At 35.5% G+C, this 23283-nt stretch overlaps 1 protein-coding gene across 1 annotated transcript in view; it reads left to right on the plus strand.

Annotated features, from left to right (window-relative positions):
- Window positions 1-7790: 7790 nt before the first annotated feature.
- The window catches only part of LOC149568431 (calcineurin B-like protein 3), a 146028-nt gene continuing 130535 nt past the window's right edge, over window positions 7791-23283 (plus strand). Inside the window, exons 1-3 of the mRNA XM_089821347.1 lie at window positions 7791-8234; window positions 19967-20097; window positions 20263-20345. Coding sequence (XP_089677473.1) covers window positions 19998-20097; window positions 20263-20345 — 183 coding nt within the window. The 5' untranslated portion in view covers window positions 7791-8234; window positions 19967-19997. The remainder of the gene's footprint in view (window positions 8235-19966; window positions 20098-20262; window positions 20346-23283) is intronic.

Below are 23283 nucleotides of genomic sequence, written 5' to 3' on the forward strand. Positions count from 1 at the left end.
ACATTAACTTCTCTAGTCTATCTCCAGTCTTCACGTTTGTTGATCTCTAGATGTTGACCATAAAATTGTGTAGTGGAATGCCTATATCAACTCTTCTAATTTTAAAATCATTAGGAGTTAACTCATGAAAATTTCCCTCTTTTTGAGGTTCTGCAATCTCCACTAGCATGTGACTAGTAGAAGAATCCATGGCCAATGTTTCTATGGTCTTATGCTTCTTCGCCTTCTTTTATACTGGCCGAGCTGAGGTTGCTTGTACTATAAGGTCCTTAGATGGAATAATTTCATCATATCTTCTCCTCTTTTGATCAATAGTCTCTTCCAACCAAGACTCACTTGAAAGGATATTAAGTGCTAATTACAGAGCTATTGTTTCAAAAAGCTTAATTGCACATGCTTTGGGTGGCAAAAGGAAAGGAATTTGCAATAATAACAGAGAGGGCTAGAGTGTCATCTTGTTGAGATGTTTCCTACTCTTGGCCATTGAGAGGGTTATTGTCATCATCAAGTTTGATGATTGGCACAAGGGAGGAGGCCTTTGCTACTGATTTCTCCTTTTCCTTTTCTTTGTCTTTACCTTTCTCTTCATCTCCAACCTTTCTAGTATCTGGCAGAGATCCTCCTCCATAGTTTGGAGTGATTTGAATATTCTTCTCAGGAGGTTGGTCTCCTCCTCCACCAACAGATTGTGCTAGTCTAGCTGATGTTGTTGTAGCAATAGTAGTGGAAGTAGCAATAGATGATTGGGTTATCCTGTAAGCTACTCCACTAGCGAAACTTGTAGCTCTAGCTCTCTTCTTCCTCACTCTAGTCCACCCTACCCATTTGTTTATCCTCTTGATGATTCCACCCACAAGGACCTCCATTGTATCAATAATAGGGCTATTATGAGGAATTGACACTATAGGAGTGTCCTTGATTTTCTCTTAGGTTGAGGGCTGCATATAAGAGCCATCATATGTAAGATCATTAACATCAACAATGCCATTATACAAATTTATCTTATTGAGTGTCAACCTAGACCAATACTTTTCTCTACTTTGGTACTCATTATAACATCTAGCCCAATAGTCTTCAATATCCAAAACATGTTGTTAGCATAGCCAAGCTTTAGACAATCTTTTACAAAGTTAACAGGGTCATGCTGGGGCCTAATAACCTCATAATTAATCAATTTAACCATATTCTCAGAGGCTTTAACTAAATTCCATGCATCAAATCTTGAGGCACAAGAATAAGCTACTACCATGATTGGAAAATGAATCCTGACTATCTTCTTCACATTAGAACACAAGGTATTGACCTCCAATATTTATCTACACAATTAAACAAGAACATCCTTATTCTCAGGATATCTGGGAAGTCTCTTCAGAATGCCATTGAATGCAGAAATCCTCAGGTAGGATAAAGATTAAAATTGGATGAAATATCATTTGAACTGGTTGACTGCTTATATGGCTTCTGATGAAAACCTCCACTCAGGGTACCCTTGTAATTCCCAACATAGCCTCATTATGAAGGCATCATTTACCTTTACATACTCTTCAATACTCTTCTATAATTGTAGGTGGGGTTATAATTCATACACCTTGGTGTTTTCATCAAAGTCTTTGATACGAGGAAGACCAAGCCAGAGGTGATGTGTGGCTAAAACATATATCAAATATGAAGACATAAAGAACTGTTTAAATGCCTTGGCCAAATTTAGCCAAGAGATAAGCTCTTTACATATAATATGAGCCCAGTAAATTTGTAGTCCTTCAGCACAAATGACCTAGACCAAGAAGAAGTGATGCTCAATGAAATTCATTATCTCATTTCCTTTAATCTTAGCAACAGTGCCAAGATATCCACAATTTCCCTTTCCAAAAAGAGTTCTTTCCATCTTACTCTTTGTTCCATGAGGAGTCTGAAACTATGTCCTCTGCATATCTTCTCTCCTTAGATTAATTTTCTAATTAAACATCGATGCAGATGAAGAGAAATCAATGTCACAATACTCTTCCTTCATTAGTATCCTAAAGGAAAATTGCATCAATTCCTTGTTTACACAAAGTAGAATAGATTGGTCAGGTAACAATAACTACTTTGTCTTTGGATTATATCTCTCAATACATTCCTTTACTAATTCTGGTGTTCACACAAGCATGGGGAACCTGACAGCTTCAACTAATCCACTTTCTTTTTCAGTTTCTGTGTAATTGGATGAATCAACTGGGTATTAGGTCTTCTCAGCATATTATCATGGTCGTAAAACTTGAAGGAAGTGTTAGACAAGATCTTCAACTCACTCTCCAATCTAACTAGACAATCATATCCTACTGCTTTGATTGCCATTAGCTTATAATTTTACACAGAGAAGACATATTACTTTGACAAAATAGTCGTTACAACATGAAGAACTCCATTTGGCAGAAATTCTATCATATAGACTCAGAGATTCAAACATTGATGCCACACAAACAAAATAACTCACAACTAACAATCATATTTGCAACAAATCAAGTAGGTTAACAACTCTTTAAATAATCTTTCTTCTACCCATATGATGATTCATAAATCCGATGAACATAAAATTCACTTAAATCTTCTATAGTAGCAAGATTATTTACTTACCAAATCAATTGGTTCAAGCTTACTAGAAGTTACCCTTTTAACTTCAAAATCTAGCACAAGGGTTTGCACTACAATTATTTATGTGTAGGGAAGGAAGCATAAACTCATGTTTCTGTAAGCTTGCCTTTTCTGTTGATTCAAGATCATATCACGAGAAATACTCCTTCGGTGCCTTGGATATGTTATTGCTTTCTTTTCTGCACAAAGTTTTCCTTTGTTATTTATCTCATTTCTTGGAGAAGCCGCGAAATAAACTTTCCACCTTGAGCACTTGGATAATTATTTCCTTTGTATCAGGTTCCCACTTCATGAACTACTCCATCATAAACGAATTGATGGTATCTTCAAAGAATGTCTTCGTATTTGGATTTAGTATTTCTACATTTTTATATCCTTTGGAATGAAAGCTTCATATTTTCCTTTAGGCAGAAAGTATGATCAAGACATATATTTTTGGAAGAAAAGAATATCTGGAAACATTTCTATTGATTTGGTTGTTATTCCACTTCCTTTCCCAACTTTGCTTCAGAAAAGAACTTGAAGACATTTGTTTCCAAAGGGGAAGCATTCAAATTGATGGAAGTTTGTTTCTCTTCACAAAATTAGATTCTAACTTTAGATATTTACTCTAAGAGTTCCATAGCTTTAGATTTTTTTTCTTCTACTCTTCTCACTATGAGTCAATCTTCAAATACACCTGGAGATTTCACCATTACTTTGGTCCTTGGGATCTCATCTGATGAAGTGCGCTAGAAATGGGAATCTAGCCACAAGGGCCAAAATCTGAAAGAAATACCTTGCTAATGATAGGAACAAATTGCATAGCTAAAATAAGATTCCTTCTCACTAGGAAGACACTCAGACAGAAACCCACCCAAATCTAGATCACCTAAGACCTTGATGCAGAGAAAAAGAGAGAATCTCACATAGAGGCATAGGGGGAAGCAGAGCAAAGAAAACCTTGAAAGACACATATGGAAAGCCATAAGGATGTGAGAAAAGAGCTAGGTAGGGGTTACCTAGACAAGGACTCAAATATAGAAGTAATGAAAACTCACCAATCTAGAAGCTTAAAAGAAATAGACTGAAAGTAGGGAATATATTATTTCATTTTGATGGGGGTTAGGATATGTTAAAACTCAAAGCAATTATAAGTTGACCCTTAAAAAAGTAATATCTTAAAAAACAAAAAGAACATTTTTGTAGTGTGGGCCCCTCAGGTTGGAGAAATAATTAAATTTGTAAATTTTGATTGGCCACTAATTGTCAAGTCAACCTTATCTTGGAGGTCATGAATTTTTTATGCACATTATGTATATAAAAAAGGCAAGTTGATCCATTATTAACATCAATAAAAATTGATCTTGCTTTTACATACATTAGCAATGAATCATCATTGGTCAAGCCAGGCAAATTCATTTGTGCATCAATTCAAAATGATTCTATTTCTCTAATTTGGCACGTGAATTACATGCAATAAACATCCTCTTCCTCCTAATAATATTAATGAGACTTATACAATGCAGGAAATGATTTGTAAACCTGTTAGTGTTCATCTTGGGTAAATTACTAGAGAAAGCTATAAAGTTAGAGGTAGTTGGGGGGGGGGGGGGGGGGGGGAGGATAAAATCCAATTTTAACATGATGCAATCATTTTTAATTTTTTTTAAAATCCCCTTCTCTTTTGTCTATAATGCAAGTTAGACTTTCCTGGAATCCAAATATTCAATTTTCAACACAAAATCTTAAATTTAAATTTGCTATTCATGATGTTAGATTATGGTGACTGATCAGGAAAGTACTGTACATACTTCATAATTTTTTTTTTTTTTTTGGTACTATTCGTAGATTCGCCACTAAAGTTATGGCTAATTTATGGCCGACATGTTATAACCCTAAAGCGGTTTAATACTTGTATAAAAGGGCTCAGGGTTAGGGATTGTTTTAGGTTGTGATGCAAAATTGCTTCTTACGGTTGTATTGAGTTGTAAGGGATTACAGACTGTAATCAGGTTGTAATCACTGGATTTTAATAAGATCGAACTTCCTGTTTGGTGGACGTAGCCCAGGGATTGGGTGAACCACATTAAATCTTGGTGCCTTGTGTTCATTTTTGTGTGATCTATTATTTTTCTGTTAGTGGTTATATTTGCATGTAGTTTTTATTTCTGTTTGTGGTTTATCCTAACACATGAAATCTATGTTAGGAATCCGATTGGAGGAGTCCTTGATGATAATAAGTCTTAATTAATTAAACCATGTCAAGTATGGATATTTTTCTCGTTGATTGAAAGAATCATTATAATTTTCTTATTGATCCATGATGTGGTGTCCTTATATAACTGGTTATAAATTTGGCAACTCTAATTAGGATTTGTGGAAAGAAGTCTCAACCCTTGATCTTAAATCAATCTTGACCCTTTATTGTAATTGTACATCTATAAAATGTTAAGGCCTTCTCATTTGTATTTCATTAGTTTAAGAGGTGGGATTAGAGAGAGAGAGAGAGAGAGAGAGAGAGAGAGAGAGAGAGAGAGAGAGTAGCTAGCTAAGGGAGAGACTTTATCAAATTGTTACTATGATGCTTTCAAAGTAATGTATAGTTCTTTTTTGGTTCTTCATGGTGAACTACTCATAATTGCTTTGAAGTGTTGCATGGTTTCCTCAATCTTTCACTTGGAATAGACATGATGAAGTAGTTAAATTGAATGAAATTTGTTGTGGATGTTTATTTGCTTGACTCAAACAAATATGGGCCTCTAGCCTTTTGCTAATAGTAGGAGTACCTTGTGTGGTAAGAAAATGGTTGAATGCACTTAACTTTAATTGTTGTTGAATCTTTAGTCTACATCCATTTAATGGGATTGGAGAGGAGACATTTGAAAACCATTAAAGTGTTCCTTAAAAGCTTCCACTAGGTAGCAGAAGTCATTGGTGAGATTAAATCTAATAGAGTCTAAGTCATCCATGACTCCTTTCATTTATAGTAAGAGTAGATGGTAGCTAGTTTAAGTTTGAGTTGAAGTGAAAAGGTTTGAAGTCAAAACTATATTTTCATTACAATTTGTAAAGCCAAATCTATAAGAGAAAGATTTGATATCCATTGAATGAAAAATGTAAGTCCCTTTGTGATAACCAACATATGACATCATAAAATTGAGTGAAGTCCACCATTAAGAAGGAACCTTGAAGTCATTTCATGGTCTTACTTTGCAAGCTTAGCATGAGATATGACCTTATATCAAGAGAGGATTGACTGTTTGATGTTTGTCCTCGAAACATTAAGCATTTGATTTTGTATCTTATAATAGAACAAAGCTCACATCAACAGTTGTTAGCTATCTTTTTATGACTACAAATATGTAATAATTGTTTATATTTTTGTTACAACCTTTGTTGCCCTTCTTATTGTATTATTCTTTTGTATTGCCTTCATTATTTCGTTAAAAAAAAAAAAAAAACAATAAGATCTAATTTTAACATGATGCAATCATTTAAAAAAAAAGAAAAAATCCCTTTTCTTTTGTTTATAATGCAAGTTGGAATTGCTTGGGATCCAAATATTCAATTTTCAACACAAAAGCTTAAATTTAAATTTGGTATTCATGAAATCTATGTTAGGAATCCCATTGGAGGAGTCCTTAATGATAATAAGTCTTAATTAATTAAACCATGTTAAGTATGGATAATTTTCTCATTGGTTGAAAGAATCATTATAATTTTTTTATTGGTCCACGATGTGGTGTCCTTATATAATTGGTTATAAATTTGGCAACTCTAATTAGGATTTGTGGAAAGAAATCTCAACCCTTGATCTTAAATCAATCTCAACCCTTTATTGTAATTGTACATCTATAAAATGTTAAGGCCTTCTCATTGGTATTTCATTAGTTTAGGAGGTGGGACTATAGAGAGAGTAGCTAGCTAAGGGAGAGACTTTATCAAATTGTTACTATGATGCTTTCAAAGTAATGTATAGTTCTTTTTTGGTTCTTCATAGTGAACTACTCAGTATTGCTTTGAAGTGTTGCATGGTTTCCTCAATCTTTCACTTGGAATATATTTCTTTTCATGATGAAGTAGTTAAATTCAATGAAAGTTGTTGTGGATGTTTATTTGCTTGACTCAAACAAATCTGGGCCTCTAGCCTTTTGCTAATAGTAGGAGTACCTTGTGTGGTAAGACAATGGTCGAATGCACTTAACTTCAATCGTTGTTGAATCTTTATTTTGCATCCATTTAGTGGGATTAGAGAGGAGACATTGATTTGAAAACCATTAAAGTGTTCCTTAAAAGCTTGCACCGGGTGGTAGAAGTCATTGGTGAGATTGAATCTAATAGAGTCCAAGTCATCCATGACTCCTTGCATTTATAGTAAGAGTAGAAGTTAGCTAGTTTAGGTTTGAGTTGAAGTGAAAAGGTTTGAAGTCAAAACTATATTTTCATTACACTTTTGTAAAGCCAAATCTATAAGAGAAAGAGTTGATATCCATTGAATGAATAATGTAAGTCCCTTTGTGATAACCAACATGTGACATCATAAAATTCAGTGAAGTCCACCATTAAGAAGGAACCTTGAAGTCATTTCATGATCTTACTTTGCAAGCTTAGCATGAGATATTACCTTATATCAAGAGAGGATTGACTGTTTGATGTTTGTCCTCGAAACATTAAGCATTTGATTTTGTATGTTATAATAGAATAAAACTCACAGCTGTTAGCTATCTTTTTACGACTTCAAATATGTAATAATTGTTTATATTTTTGTTACAACCTTTGTTACCCTTCATATTATATTATTATTTAAAAACAAAAATAAAAAACAAAAAACAAAAAACAAAAAACAAAATAAACACATTGTCTTCCCACTTCTCTTTGAATATCAGCTGTGTATCTAATATCATATCAAAATGTTAAAATAAAAGATCTTTAACATCAAAATGTTAAAATAAAGCATTTTTAATGAAGGAAAGATAATTCAAAATAAAAAATGAAACATATTTGCTTTTCATTTGATATTTGCCCCTGTAATCCCATACTCCCAAAAGTAAGCTCACAATTTGCGTAAATCACAAATTGTTTCTTAAGAACCTCCCCTTGCACGGTACTAGAAAAGTTACCATCCGTTTCCGTATGCACTTACTCAAAAAGGGAATCTTCAACTGTCCCATCGGACGCAGCGATTTCCTTCCGTGATAGTAGTCTCTCTATTACCACCTCCAGCATTGCATGTGTTTAGGAATATTCTAGGGCTAGTTAGTTTCTCATCTCTATTTTTAATCTCACATGCGCGCTGGATCGACTGTACGGTGCAACTTATATGCACCGCTTCTTGTCAAGTGTATTTCAATAATTTATAAGAGACTATTTAACACTGCTAGCGCTGCATATAAGTTGTCCCGTAGCCAAAACCAATTTCAGATCGATTATTTGGTGTGACAATGATTTAAACACAGATAGAAATAAGACCCAACGGAAAAGATAAAATCACGAGCGATCGGTACGGAATAATTTCAGTGATGACGACAGGATTGGAGGAAACATAGTTAAATTCACTATACCAACCTTATTGCAATCTACGATTTTTGAAGGGCGTCTTCTTGGCGATTAATGTCGAGGTAAGCTTATCGCCTCTATCTTAGATTAAACTGATTCTTTTGTTTTGTTTTCTGTTTTGAGCTCCATTCATTTTTATTTAATGGCACAGATTTCTGCATATGTGACGGTAGACACTAAGAATGGTTAAGGTTATGCCACACTGAGTATAGTAGTTTTGTTTTCGGAAGTTCTCATGGATTTCTAATTTCATTTAACAGTCTCCTGTTTCAATTTAGCGTGTTGTCCGCCTCGACTGTCTGTCTTTCCCTCGATCTTGTACTGTATTTGGAGTTGCTTTGTTGCAATCGTTGAGGGTCATGATTGCGGTATTCATGGATCACGCTTACAGGTCTATAAATTAGTAATTATTGTTTTATAATTGACTGAAGTAGATGTTTGGATTTCTGGAATTTTGGGGGTGCTCGGATCGGGGTTCAGCGATGGTATTTCTCAGGGCGGATTACTTTGTGGATGTTTCGGCGGAATTAGAGCAATTGATTCTGCATTAAAATTTTCTCTCGAATAGGGCTAAGCGAATGGGTGCAGAATTATGTTTTTGGCAAATTTCTTTAGAAGTTATACGGAACAGTCCTGATTTAGTGCTGCTGTATAAGTTATTTGTAAATAGAGAAATTACAGGTTTGCTTGTGGAGAACGGCCTTAAGTTAGTGTATAGAGTTCTTGTGCGATTTTTTGATATAAGCTGAAGTTTATCTGTAGCCTATCTAAAGTTTGGTAGCGGTGTCGAAGTATGTGATGTGGAATTCTTGCGGTTGGATAACGCCTTCTTTCAAAGTAGGGCGCTGATTGTTTTATGGATCCAGGCAACCTAAACATTTGTTAAAACTTATTAGGAATTTGAGTTGTAAGATTTGAAATAAGGACAAACACACTGATAGTGTTTTTATGGGCATTATACATGTGGATTATAACAGCTGATCGAGTGAAAGAAAAAATAGAGTAATAAGACGACACTTTCTTACATTGATGTTACCTTGGCTATATTTCAATTTTCAAGGACTAAGATTTATCTGGCATATCATTGGGCAATGGTACCCCAATCATTGCTGCTTCATCATTTGTGTGTGTTCTTGCAAATTTGATAGCTGCCGCTTCCCTGAACGAGTATTTTGGAATTCTTGTTGGAAGTGCTTGGGTGAGTTATACAGGAACATGCAATATTTTATACTGAACATTATAGAAGATCGGCAAACCAGCCTCTTGTCATAATTGTAGCCCAAGCATTGCTACTTTGCCATTCACATTAATGCTTTAGAACATTATATAATTGCTGCTTCTCTAGAATGTTTTGTTTTTTTTTGGAAAATCCCATGTCAAATGCTGGAATAAGACATATTTTTCCGAGCAATGTATTTGCATCTCCAAGGAACTTATTCAATATATAAACCTTTCTGGTGATCTGCTAACAACCTCCTGCTCATGTGTCAAGTCTGAAATGAGTAAAAGAATAACAATGGCATTCATAAGTTTTCTGCAACTCTGGGGAGAGAGAGAGAGAGAGCTTGGTGATACCTGCTGTAATTTTGGTTTGATTGAAATGGATGTCGATATCATTTATAAACTCAAGTTCTCTGAAGACAGGTGTTAAAGGTCTAATCCAGATGAAATCTGCATAAAAGAGTGTTGGGCATACCTGAAGTATTGAATTAGTGATAATGCTGCTTAAGGGGAAAATGCTGCAACTTTTAGAGCTTAAGCTTTTGCTTCTTGTTGGATTTCTAAGAGTTCTTTTAGAGATTTGGCATTACTATTTTCCTTATGGGTATTCTTTTTCTCTATTGCTTTAGAAAGATAAACTATGGGTTGAATTCAATTCCTGGGCTTCGCAGATTTTGCCAAAGGGAAGGAGTCAAATAAAATGGAATGCAACTTGGCAAAATAGCATGGTGGATTGAGAAAATAGAACCATGATAGAGATAGTAAGAAGCATGTATACAGGAAAATGTAGTTTCAAAATTCAAAGAAATAAATGGCCGAAGCTGCTCTTGTTGAGTTTATCTACTCAACAGAAACCCTTCCAATTCAATTTAAGACATTACACCTGAGGAAGCATGTGAAGTAAAGCTAAGCCATGCTATCCATGTTTTGGTTACAGGAGATAAAAGAAACAAATTAGAGCTCCCAATTTTAAAAAATGATGCTTGCTGGTTATAGTTCTACGACACATAGGATGGTACATATCTTTACAAATAACATGACACAATCATTTGATATATTGACGAGAAAGACAATGTTTTTCTGTCTACAATGCAATAAGTTTGGTGAAAGGCACAATTTTGATGATAATCAAACAATAATTACTTTGCTTGATGTTGACATTGCATGTTCATTTAATCCAAAATCTAATGATGAGGCAAAGGATTGAGAAAGATGTGAAAGGGCTATGCATGTTGAGTATTATTTCCTCTTGAATAACAAGATATGGGTTGCTGAGTTACCACCTAGAAAGAAGTACACCTGGACTAAACAGGTATATAAATCAAAGTGAAAAATGGAGGGGTCTTTAAATTAGTATGATTAATGATGTAAGATAGGTGACAAATGTTAACAAGATGGCATAATGCCATAAATTACAAAGGAACCATTTCTTGAACAATAGAGATTGTAGTTATCTGGCTTTTGTAATGAAAACATCAAAATTTGGCTCAAGCTTTCATCAGCTAGTTGTAAAGAGCACATTTCTTAAGGATACCTGGAAGAAGAGGTATTTTAATATCAGATATCAGGGTTTATTCTAGGTCAAAGGTGTCTTGAATGTTTAGTCTTTGACTAGATTTTGATTTAGAAGATGCTTCTTCTACCAACATCTATCTGTCAAAAGCTGTTATGATGATGGCATTTTTTTTTGATTGGTAAGAGGCCGAAGCCAAGATTAATTATTATGTCCTGTGATTAATTATTATTATTTATTAAGCTTGATAAGATTGGAACCCAAGACCTCTTGAATAAGAGGCTCACAATTTACCATTGTGTTGTATGCTCTTGCCTATTATGATAATATCATTATTCTTATTATGAATCCTCATATGTAACGAGATTGATACAATTCAATAGGGAAGAACTTGGTATCAGGCTTTATTTTGGAAATCATAGATTTATTTCTCTTATAAAAGTGCCAATGGATGGAAATTTGGCTGCTTCATGATGAAGTTATTATCTTGAAAATGAAATATGTGAATTTTTAATTAGAAAAATTGCATGAGTACTTGCAAATATGTTTATACTACTACAGAAGTTGGGATGGAATTATTAGCCGATGGTGACTGAAGACATTCCACATTTTATCTTTTCATAAGTTTGTAGATAGCTTGGTATATATTACAGACAAGAGCACCGATCTTAGTATTGTTAGTTGTGATGTAGTTCATGAACAAACTTGGAATTAGTAATGTAGATAATAGCAAGGCCATTACATAACTGATGTTGTTCATCTTGGATTTGCTTATGCTGATTGGGCATGATCTGCAGATGAGATACAATTTATATTATGGGGTAATTGGTAAATACTTGCTTGATATTAACAGAGACCGAAAGGTCAATTTATAGAAAAAGAATAAGACGATGTTTCCTTAGGAAATGATCGTAAAGAATAGAAACATTCTATTCTAGAGAAAGCAAAAAACGAAAGCAAACTAACGCTTATTAGATATTTACAATAGATAACCATTAACTAATAATAGACGACTTATCTATTATTGTAATACCCTCCCTTAATGGTTAATCTATCTAACACACCAAGCTGTCCTCTGAATTTGACAAACTTATCAGGACCAAGAGGCTTGGTGAGAATGTCTGCAGTCTGATGTGTGGTAGGAACATATTGCAAATCTATAGTTCCATCTTCAACTAGTTGTCATATGTAATGAAAGTGAACATCCACATGCTTGGTTTGTTCATGGAAGACTGGATTCCGTGCTAACTTGATAATGCCTTCATTATCAACAAATAGAGTAGTCGGACCTGCTGGTGACATCTGCATATCCCCAAGCATCCGACGAAGCCAAACAACTTCACATCTTGCCTTAATAGTCCCTTTGTATTCGGCCTTTGTAGAAGAGAGAGAAATTGCCTGCTGCTTCTTGCTGGTCCATGTGATTGCACTGGATCCCAAACTGAACACGTATCTAGAAGTTGACTTTATCATCAACAGAGCCTGCCCAATCTGAATCTGTGAACCCACTGAGTTTAGGATTCGAACTTCAAGAGTATAGAAGTCCATAATCTGAAGTGCCCTTCCAATAACGAAGCACACGCTTTTCTGCCATCCAATGATTAGCCTTAGGAGTTGTCATAAAGCGTGAAATATAGCTCACTGCGAAGCTGATATTAGGCCTAGTAGTAGAGAGGTAGATGAGGCTGCCTACTAGTTGCTTGTATGTAGTATCATCAACATAAGGAGAATCAGACTTTGTTGATAACTTGAGACCTTTCTCCATAGGTGTAGATGTAGGTTTGCAATCTTGCATTCGGAATTTGTCTAACAGGGCCTTGACATATTTGGACTAAGAGATGAATAGAGTAGAAGACTGTTGCCAAACTTCAACACCTAGGCAATAATGCATGAGCCCAAGGTTAGTCATATCAAAAGACTGGCGTAAATTCTATTTGATTCCTTGAATCAAAGATGCTGAACTGCCAGTGATGATCAGATCATCCACATAGATAACCAGAAGGATGATGTCACTGTCAGTAGTCTTGATGTACAGATTTGAGTCTGAAGAACTCCTATTGAAGCCTTGATCACTGAGGTACTTATGAATCTCGATGTACCATGCCCGAGGGGCCTGCTTCAAGCCATAGAGAGCTTTTACCAATCTGAGAACCCAATGGTCTTTACTAGCAACCTTGGAACCAGGAGGCTATGTCATGTAGACCTCTTTATGGAGATCACCATTCAAGAAAGCACTCTTGACGTCCATCTGATGGACCTTCCAACCAAACTGTGTTGCCATGGCTAGGACTAATTTGATGGTGCTCATCTTTGTAGTAGGAGCAAATGGCTCATCATAATTAATGCCCTGACGTTGAGAAAAGCCTTTCGCCACTAAACAAGCTTTGTACTTATTCAAAGTACCATCCGATTTGTATTTGATTTTGTAGATCCATTTGCAGCCAATGGGTTTCTTCCTTGGTGGAAGATCAGAAAGGACCCAAGTGTTGTTCTTCAGTATGCTTTGGTGTTCAGACTCATGGCCTGTTCCCACTCTGGAATTCCTTTAGCCTTGGAATATGTTTGAGGTTCAAACACATTGTGAATGTTGGCCATAAGAGAAAAGTTAACAGAATCTATAGTTTTGCTCTTTTTTCGAGCAGTTCTCCCATCAATGAGCTCATTATCACGAAGATCAGCAAGTGTCGTAGCCCACCACTTAGGCCGGATAGGAGAATGACCAATAGTAGTACTAGGAGATGCTTGATCAGCAGGATCCTCATCAGAAGAAGTTGGATCAAACTCAGGTGAAGCATCTACAAAGCTAGGTCATCCTGCAAGAGAAGCCAGAGGTGTCTGTATAGGGATCACTCGAATAACTGGAGTTGCAGGAGCTACTGGAGCCCTCCCATCAGGTGGACCTAATGGAAGCCGAACTCCCAAATCATGAGCCATCATAGGCTGGTCTGTTGGATGAGGATCAGGAGAAACAGGCATGAATGGTCCTCACTGCTCATCAAAGACTACATCACGACTGTAGATGAGACGAGATGTCTCAACATCGATCAGGTGGTAGGCTTTGTGAAGACTGCTATATCTAGGAAGCATTAGTTTCTGACTCTTGGCATCCAACTTGGTGCGTGACGCATCAGGGATCTAGACAAAAGCAAGGGAGCCAAAAACCTTCAAGTGACTAATACTGGGCTTGCAACCTAACCAAGCCTCTTTCAAAGTTTTACCTTTGACTGCCATTATGGGTGACCGGTTCAACAGATAAACTGTTGTGTTAACTGTGTTTGCCCAAAATTGCTTCGGAACATGTCTGTGTTTGAACATGGAACGAGCCATCTCGGTGATTGTCCTGTTCCAACGTTCAACTACACTATTCTGTTGTGGCGTGTGGGGTTTGGTTAACTGGTGTTTGATGCCATGTGTATCCAAGAAGCTGGAGAAAGCATTAGAACAAAATTCCCCCCCATTGTTTGATCTAAGAGTAATAATAGATTTCCCAGACTCTTTCAACTAAGAGTTTAAACTTCTGAAATACAGGAAATGCATCTGATTTCTTTTTAAGGAAATACACCCACATTTTTCTACTGAAATCATCAACAAACAACAGAAAATACCTGGACCCAAGAATAGGAGTGGCCATAGGGCCGTAGATATCGACATGAACAAGTTGAAGTACCTGAGAAGCTTGCCAAGAATCACCACTGGTGAACAGTGTGTGATGTTGCTTCCTAGCTTGGCATGTGTCACAAACTCCCAGGTGTTGAGTTTGAATCTCTGGCAATCCAAGAACAAGCTCATCTTGAGCAAGCTGTGAGAGATAATGCACATTTAAGTGCCCATATCGCTGATGCCAAAGTGTGCTGATCGAAGATCGCCAAGCAACCATAGCTAAGTCCTGAGAATCACCAGAATTAGTAAGTCTAAAAAGACCATGATCCTCAAGACCCACTGCAACAGTAGACTTAGTCGCCCGATTAGTGATGGTGCACTGATGTGAACTGAAGGTGACTGCCAAGTGTGGAGAATGTCACAGCAACTGACTAACTGAGAGTAGATTTAGTTCCATACCTGGAACGTAGTACACATCAAGGAATATGAGATTCCTCCCAATAGACTGAATCTGAATGTTGCCTTTATCGACAACTGTGTAGTCTTCTTTGCCACAAAAAATAACAGTCTAAATAAGGCTGGTAGTCAGTAAACCAGTCTCTACGGTGAGTGAAGTGATGAGAGGCACCTGAATCAATGTACTAGGCAGATGACTTCACATGATCTGCAGGTCTTTAGCCATGGAGGTGTATAAGGTAGATTTCGCCTGCTTAGTGTGCTCTGCATTGTTCGCTTTGGGCTGCGAACTTGACTGCTTAGACTATGTAGCTAAGCGCTTCCGACATTCAACCTTCATGTGTCCAAACTTGTGGCAGTAGTTGCATTGAATGTTCTTCTTTTTGGAACCATCTAGGGCTGGAGCAGAAGACTTCTGCTGAAACTTGCCCATATCCTTCTGAAAGGATTTCGCAGCAAAGGCTTGCTCTATGGAGGTGGAACTGGAGCTGCTACTGAACTGTTGTTTCCATCGATCTTGTTGAAGCAACAGTGTGCAGAGATCAGTAAACTTCAAATCAACATTAGAAGATGTGATGTTGAGAGTCGATAAAATGCTCATAGGATTTTTGGTAAACTTTGAAGAGTGATAACCACAATATCCTTTTCCTCCATCTTATGACCGATGGCAAGTAACTGATCACGAATGTTCTGAATCCGATTCAGGTGTGCCTGGAGCGATGTGTGCTTATCCATGACAATAGAAAACAAAGTGTTTTTCAAAAAGAAGACTTTGCTTTTGTTAGAAGTCTCATGAAGGCCTTTGAGATGTGTCCAGATCTTGCTAGCTGTCTTGCTTGATGGAATCTGAGAAATCTGATCATCAGCCACGGATAATTTGAGAAGCATCATTGCCTTTCGATTATTCAAATCCCATGTATCTTTATTAGGACTCGGAGAAGTCCGACGCTTCGTAACACCTAAAACAAGTTGATCGGTATTCCTATATTCAAAAATTGCAATGATGCATTGCTTCCAGGTTCCATAATTGCGACTATTGAATTTGGAGTTATGCTTGAGAAGAATATTTGTCAGAGATGCCATGGCACGTTTTTCAATGAAAAATTGTGAAAATCGATGAAGGCACATTCTTCGAGGCAAAAATATAGAAGACCCAGAAGAATCAGAGAGAAATCCAAAAGAGAGCTTGAAAAAACCAAAAGGAATATGCTATTAGTTTCTAGATCCGCTGGCTCAAAAATTGACGCACAAAAAACAAGACACCCAAAAAAACGGATGATAACCCAGTTGAGCTCTCGAAAAACCTAGCAAGAATTTGTAAACAATTTTTTTCCGGACCCAAAAATTACGGTTTCGAGCAAAATATTAGTCGGTGGCTTGGAAGGTCGAAGTTGCAGAAAAAAATGGTGGATTGAAGGTATTTGATGCTTTGACGTCTCTGCAAACTCCTGGACGCTGTAGATGAGGTTGTGTTTGGTGTTTGAAAATGCGACTAGACCAAGAAATGGTGGTTATAACAAACATTGAGCTGTTTGAAAATGACAATAAAAAATGCAGAGTCGTTTATGACTGAGCCGGAATCTGCGATTTTGTCAAGAACCTCAGAGAAATCGACCACGATTTGTAGAAAACGAGTTTGATAGCAAGGCCGAGCCCTTCCGCCAAGAAAGCGTGATTTTTCAACAAGAAATTTGACATGATTTGCATGTTGTGAATTCGAGAAAAAAGCGAGTTTCTCAGAATCACGATTTTCACAAAAATAACCTAGCCGAAACTCAAATTCTTCACATGAATTTCTCAAAAAAATCAAAAACCCTAGACGGGCTGTTTGAGAAAAACCTTAGAAATTATTTCGAAAAATTTTAGCAAATAATTTCGAATGAAATTATAAATTTTTCAAAAAAATTCAAGTATTGGCTCTAATACCATATTACGAGGTAATTGGTAAATACTTGTTTGATATTAACAGAGACCGAAAGGTCAATTTATACAAAAGAATGAGATGAGGTTTCCTTAGGAAACAATTGTAAAGAATAGAAACATTCTATTCTAGAGAAAGCAAAAAACGAAAGCAAACTAACGCTGATTAGATATTTGCAATAGATAACCATTAACTAATAATAGACGACTTATTTATTATTGTAATAATTTAGAACTGGATATTATTTTAGCTTTGGAATAGGATTTTTCAGCAGTCTCACAAAAGATGACGAACAATTTTTTTTTCCACAGGAGTGAAGGAGCTGTTGTTACAGCCATAGAAGCAATGCAGTTAAGATGATTGCTCGATGAGAAATTAGATGGCGCAAATAAATCAATTAGTATTAACTTATGCTATCAAGATGTACTCAAATCAGATAATAACTTGGCATGTTGTGCATGCACAACACATGTTGATGGAAACCAATGTTAAATAATTGGTCGTGGAGAAATTATGTTGACATATTGGGCAGCTGAAAACAAAGCATATGAAAATCTATGCAAAGCCTGGTGGAACTGATCATGTTGTCATATTCATTGATAAGCCTTTGTAATGTCCCCTCTTTAGTACGACATGGCATTATTCGTGGATTTGCCTATTACAGACTCTCATAGGCAGATGGGATTGGTGAGAGTCATTTTGGCGTTTATTTGGTGATTGGATGGCTCATTATGCTCTTGGAGATATTATTTTATTGTCATTTTTTATACGGGGCCTACATGTTATAATTCTAAGTTGAGTTGCACTTTTTTGTTATAAAGTTATTTATTATAAAAGTGCATTATAATGAGATTTTATAATGGATGTTTCTAGAAGTTCTTAGTAACTTCTTAGAAAAGGATGCTTCTAGAAGTTCTTAGTAACTTCTTAGAAAAGTAAATAAATAGAGGGCTTGGCCTCTCATTTGGACATGCGGGAATTGATGATTTTACTACCTTTTCTCTATGAGCATTTGTGGCACCATCTAGGTCTGCAAATATTCAGCATAATCCTTGAGAATGATACCTCTCAAGAGATTGCATAACTGAGGAAGTGAAAGACCTTCTAAAGGGTTGCACATTGGATGTGGTAATCAACCATTTCATGTTGAACTTCATTGGTGTATTCAGTTCTGGACAGAGACTTGATTTAGGGTTTGTGATTTGTGTTGCAAGAAGACTAGTGCTTCAATTATTCATTGAGAGGATCATTTTGGGAGCAATTTGGAAAGGAATCAGGGCATTTTTGAGGATTTTTTGACAGGGCCTGTTATGCAATGGAGACACACATCATTGCTCATAACTACCAAGCGGCCGGGACTCTGATTTTATAATTTTGGGAGGGCATTCTTCTAACCTAGGCGCCCCTTTTCTTGGCATTTTTGGCAGCTAAAACGCCAGCATTTATTTTTGGCTAGAAGTCGTACAGTTAGTACAGGTACGGCTGTACCTGCTGGCCGTACAGGGACTGGTTTGGGAGCAGTTTGCGGGCTGCAGCACTGTTGTTTCATCATCAGCATTCGACTACAGCATTTTGGCAGTAATCAGGTTCCATTTTGATTGCACTTGATTATGAAAATTGCATATGTTATATTCAGATATAAGGGTCTGAAAATTCAGTCACTATGTAATAGTCTTTGCACAAATACAGTCATTTTGTATTCAGTTAGAATCTATTGTGTGAGACAAGAAAATCAGTCTATTCGATAAGGACTCTTAGCGTTGCATATTTTGTAATAGTTCAAGTGTAAAAAAAAATTGAAGCTGTAATTGACATCTATATTGAATGCATATATTCATTGGTACTGTTATTTGCATCATTGTATTGTGTAGATTTGGCATCAACAATTTCTACAATCAGTTATTTACTAACAGCAGTAGAGTTGCGTGCATGCCAAGTGTTTGACGGAATTTTCATAGTACATATTCAGTTTCATTCTTCAGCAGTACAGTCCAGATTGTATGCCAAGTGTTTGACGAAATTCCATACTTCAGCATTGGTAAGTCCTAGTGGCTTTTTAGCAAGGGTCACTACAGTCTTATGACTATAATGGGAGGATAGTAGATTCTAAATATAACATGCATAATTATTATACAATACAGTTTCAAATTTGGTATTACATGATGGTCACAAATTATAACTTATCAAGCAATTGCTAGTAATTTATGTTATCAAGCTGTACAGAGATCAGATAACAACTTGGCATTTTGTGCATGCACAAGACAGTTGGAGAAAAACCATTTTTAAGTTGGCAGTGGAGGAGTTGAGTTGTCATATTGTGCAGCCGAAGAGGAAACACATGAATGTCTTAGCAAAGCCCACCGGAACTGATCATATGTTGTCATATTCATTGACAAGCATTATTATGACCATCATGGGAGGATAGTAGAATTTAAATGTAATGCTTGTAAGTATTGTAGAATACTCTTTCGAATTAGGTAGTACATGTTAGTCACGACTTACAAGTTTAATCCCTTATTAGAAATGAGTTAGCTTTTTCTGGTTACCAATTGGTTGATTACAATCTAAGTAAAACATATCTTGAATATGCTGAAAAAAATACACTAATATATCTCTTTTCTACTTTCAGTATGTTGCGCTCTCATCAATTAATAAACTTTATAGAGAGTTCATGAAAGGAAAGAACAAGCCCCGAAATGGTTGTTATATAACGCAAAAAGGCTCTGCAAAAATATAGGATTATACACACTAATGGTTTGGGAACCGCGGAATAAGCTATGCTGGAAAATTCATTAAGAGGGAGAGGGTTTGAACTCCTCTCTTGATTTCCATCTTTGCCTTAGTATATTAAATAGATTTTTGTTAGCCAAAATTAAACATGCTTGTTAATATTGTAAATTTATTAATGGTATGCAGGCATGGACTATCTATTAGATTCTTCAATCAGGATTTTTTTAATGTTGTATAGGTCTCATGTATAAATTTACCTTTGTGAATGTTTGGAAATCTATCTTTAATCCTATTTATTGATTTTAGTACAACTTAATGGATATAGAATAATTCTTGCTTATTTCTTTTTGCAGGTATGGAGTGTGATGACGAGTTGGAAATATCATGTTGCAGTGCCTAGTGGGTCTGTTAAAGTGTTGTGGATTAAATCTTCATAGACACGAGGTCCTTGAAGATCCTGGAAAAATAGCAAGGGATACGGTTTGTAAGTATTACCCTGCTCACACATGTTATTTTTAGATCCTCAAAATGTAAAATAAGGTTTTTCCATAAAGTTGAAGTATTGCCATATAAATGTTTCAGCAGTTTTAATTTTATAGATATTGATTGGAATATATTGATGTTGTTTCTGATTTTACATTCTTTGCAGTTAGTGTTAGTGAGGTAGAAGCTTTGTATGAGCTATTTAAGAAGATTAGTAGTGCTGTTATTGACGACGGTCTTATCAACAAGGTATATTAATATTTGTAACCTCTTAATAGCATCACATCAAATACAATATTGCTATTTCCTTTGTAATTTTCCTCCACCAAATGACCTCTGGGTAATAACATATGGATATTAAGCATTTATGTTCAATTTGCAATTTTAACTTCACTAAGTAATTGAAGGCTATCAAGTGTTGTTTTAGGTTCCATTTGTGATTTTCCTTTATTAAAATGAACTTGGGATATGTAACAATTGGAATTTGAACAAATAATTGATGAACTGGTTTAAATTTTAGCATGATATAACCTAATGAATTTTTATTGTTTGAATTAGGAATTGTATGATATTTTTTTGTTGAATTAATAAATAGATTTGCTTGCCTTCCAAACCTTTTTCCTTTATTTCTCAAGAACTAGTCATTTCTCTTGTTGGTGTTTTATATTGATGACTTTAAAGAAAATAATTTTTTGAACTAGTAAGAATTTGACAATGATGTAAGGTAAAAACTATTTGATTGTAATGTTTTGAGTTAAATATTATGATCTTTTTCAGCTGAAATATAAAATGTTTTGGTCCACTTTCTAATGTTTTTTCAAAACTGGTCATTTATATTGTTATAATTTTAAGAACAGCCATTTTCAGATGTCTGTAATACCCCCCAAATACATGTTTTGTCCTTGTATATAATTTTTACATGTTGAAATGTTCAAGATTGATTAGGGTTAAGTTATAATATAATTGGAGAGCTATTTTGTTCAACATTTAACTATATAATATTGTGATCTGACTTCACTACATGCCTTCTAATGTTTAGGTCTCTGTAGTACTATGACTCAGACATGACCCTACTTAAAGTCTCAAACTTTATTCAGTTAGCCAAATCCTATTTGCAAATCTTTCAACAATATCTTTTTAGTACAATGTGGTCATAACTTTAAATAATTGCACAGATTTGGTGCCATGGGATTAGTGCAGATTGCATAGGTGTTACAGCAGTAGCACGGTGTGCGATTTAAGAAGAGTAGGAGGCAGGTCATGCACCACAGCTACCCCAAGGGGGTTTAGCAGTGAGTGTTGATTAAAGGGTACACATGCCCTTATAGGAACTTGGAAGTGGGCTTGCCAAAGTGCCAAGCCAATGTTTTTAGGGGCAGAAGGTCTAGATCTAGTGTGGAAAACCCACACCCTTCTTCAGTGCTGTTTGTTGTGTGATGGCTTTTTGACATGGTGGTGGATAGATGATTTGTGAAGTCCCTTCCTCTTTGTCTTAGAATCACAATTGCAATATATTCTTTTAAATATTGTGATCTTGAATTTGAATCCTGCAATTGTGACACATGCGCGCACACACACACACACAATGATTAGGATTATATTACATTATGATCGTAGACTATCAATTATATTATGTACACTATTTAAAGATTGGAATTAGAAACATGATAGATCTGCCTGAAGCCCTTTCTACACCAAGCCCAAGAGTGGATGTTTTCCAGAGCCCTTGTCTTTGCTTGCTTAGTGGTTTTCTTGTACCTACTTTCCCTATCAATGTTTCATCCTCCGAAAGACACATGCTACCTTGTGGAACTGGGCTGAGGCTGTAATGGAGTTTCTTGGTCCTATGTAAATGCTCTTTTTGCCTCCTCACATGATGCAAGTACTCTTTTGGCCTCCTTACATGGTGCAAGTGCCATCTTGGCCTCATTACACGACCTTCTTTATCATCCTCTTACACCTCAAACCCTACCTAAAAAGTGGGTTGCAGACAATTGATAACATCTTATATTCTATTGAATATTCATCTCAACATTATCTATAATTCATGAATACATGTATATTGATATCACAAATTACAGGTACTTGTAAATAGGAAGGATGCTGAAATGGAAGATCTGATATAATCTCATTCTGCCAATCTGCAGAGAAGTTCTTGTTTGTTTGTGCTGAACACCCTTATGAATTGGCTTAGTGCTTTGGGTGCTGGTGCTAACTTGCTGAGATATTTCCTAGTGATTCGTGTTTGCAGATGTAATGGACTGCTGAGTATGTTCAATCCTTCAAAGAGTCATATGAAATATGAGGTATGCATGTTCTATCTAACTATTGTGGCCCAAGCAATGATTAAGACAAGGTAGGTAAAGGAAAAGTATTTGGCCAACAAATGGAAAGGATTTGTTAACATAAGAGATAGACACATTTCTACATAGTTATTTCTTCAGCCTAGCAAATTGATTCTACAACAAATTGACGAGGAGAGAAAAAAGATTCATGTTTTAATTGTGATAGAAAACACAATTGAGGACATAAATGTATTGAGAAGAAGATATTGTACATTGAATTGCCAAGTGAGGAAGGAACACAATAAGATGGTGACAACAAGACATATGAGGAATTGGGGGATACATTACCAACTAGTTCTTGTCAAGCACTTTATAGAATTAGTACCTACAACTCTAAGGGTCTGTTTGTTTCGCAGAATTAGCAAAACCGGGTTTTGATTCAAAACTTGGTTTTGTCAAAATCAGGTTTTGAAAAAAAGATTTGTCCTATTTGGTTAACTTGGAAGATGAGTGGGAAGATACATCTTCTGTGTTTCGTTCACAAAATTGGAATTGGAATTTTAAAATATTTCATTTTTTCTTTTAAATTTTTTATTTATTAAATTTGAATTTTTAAATTTTTGTTCTATTTATCTATTATTTATTAAATATTAATTTTTTAATTTATTTATGAATAAGGTTTTTTCCAAGTTATAAATAAAAGCTAAATTTTATTCCTTGGCATTTTATGACACAAAAACTCTAATAAGCAAAAAAAAAAGGTTCATTTTTATATTTATATTGATCATACAAAAACAAGTTATAAATAAAATAGCATGTTAATTTTATTATTAATATTTATCATACAAAAACACATAACATCATGACATTACAAAACATTTGTCCAATGTGATGGTTAGAAA

Source organism: Cupressus sempervirens, chromosome 3, assembly GCF_028749045.1.
Source record: "Cupressus sempervirens isolate cs-2001-9-10 chromosome 3, ASM2874904v1, whole genome shotgun sequence".
Taxonomy (NCBI): domain Eukaryota; kingdom Viridiplantae; phylum Streptophyta; class Pinopsida; order Cupressales; family Cupressaceae; genus Cupressus; species Cupressus sempervirens.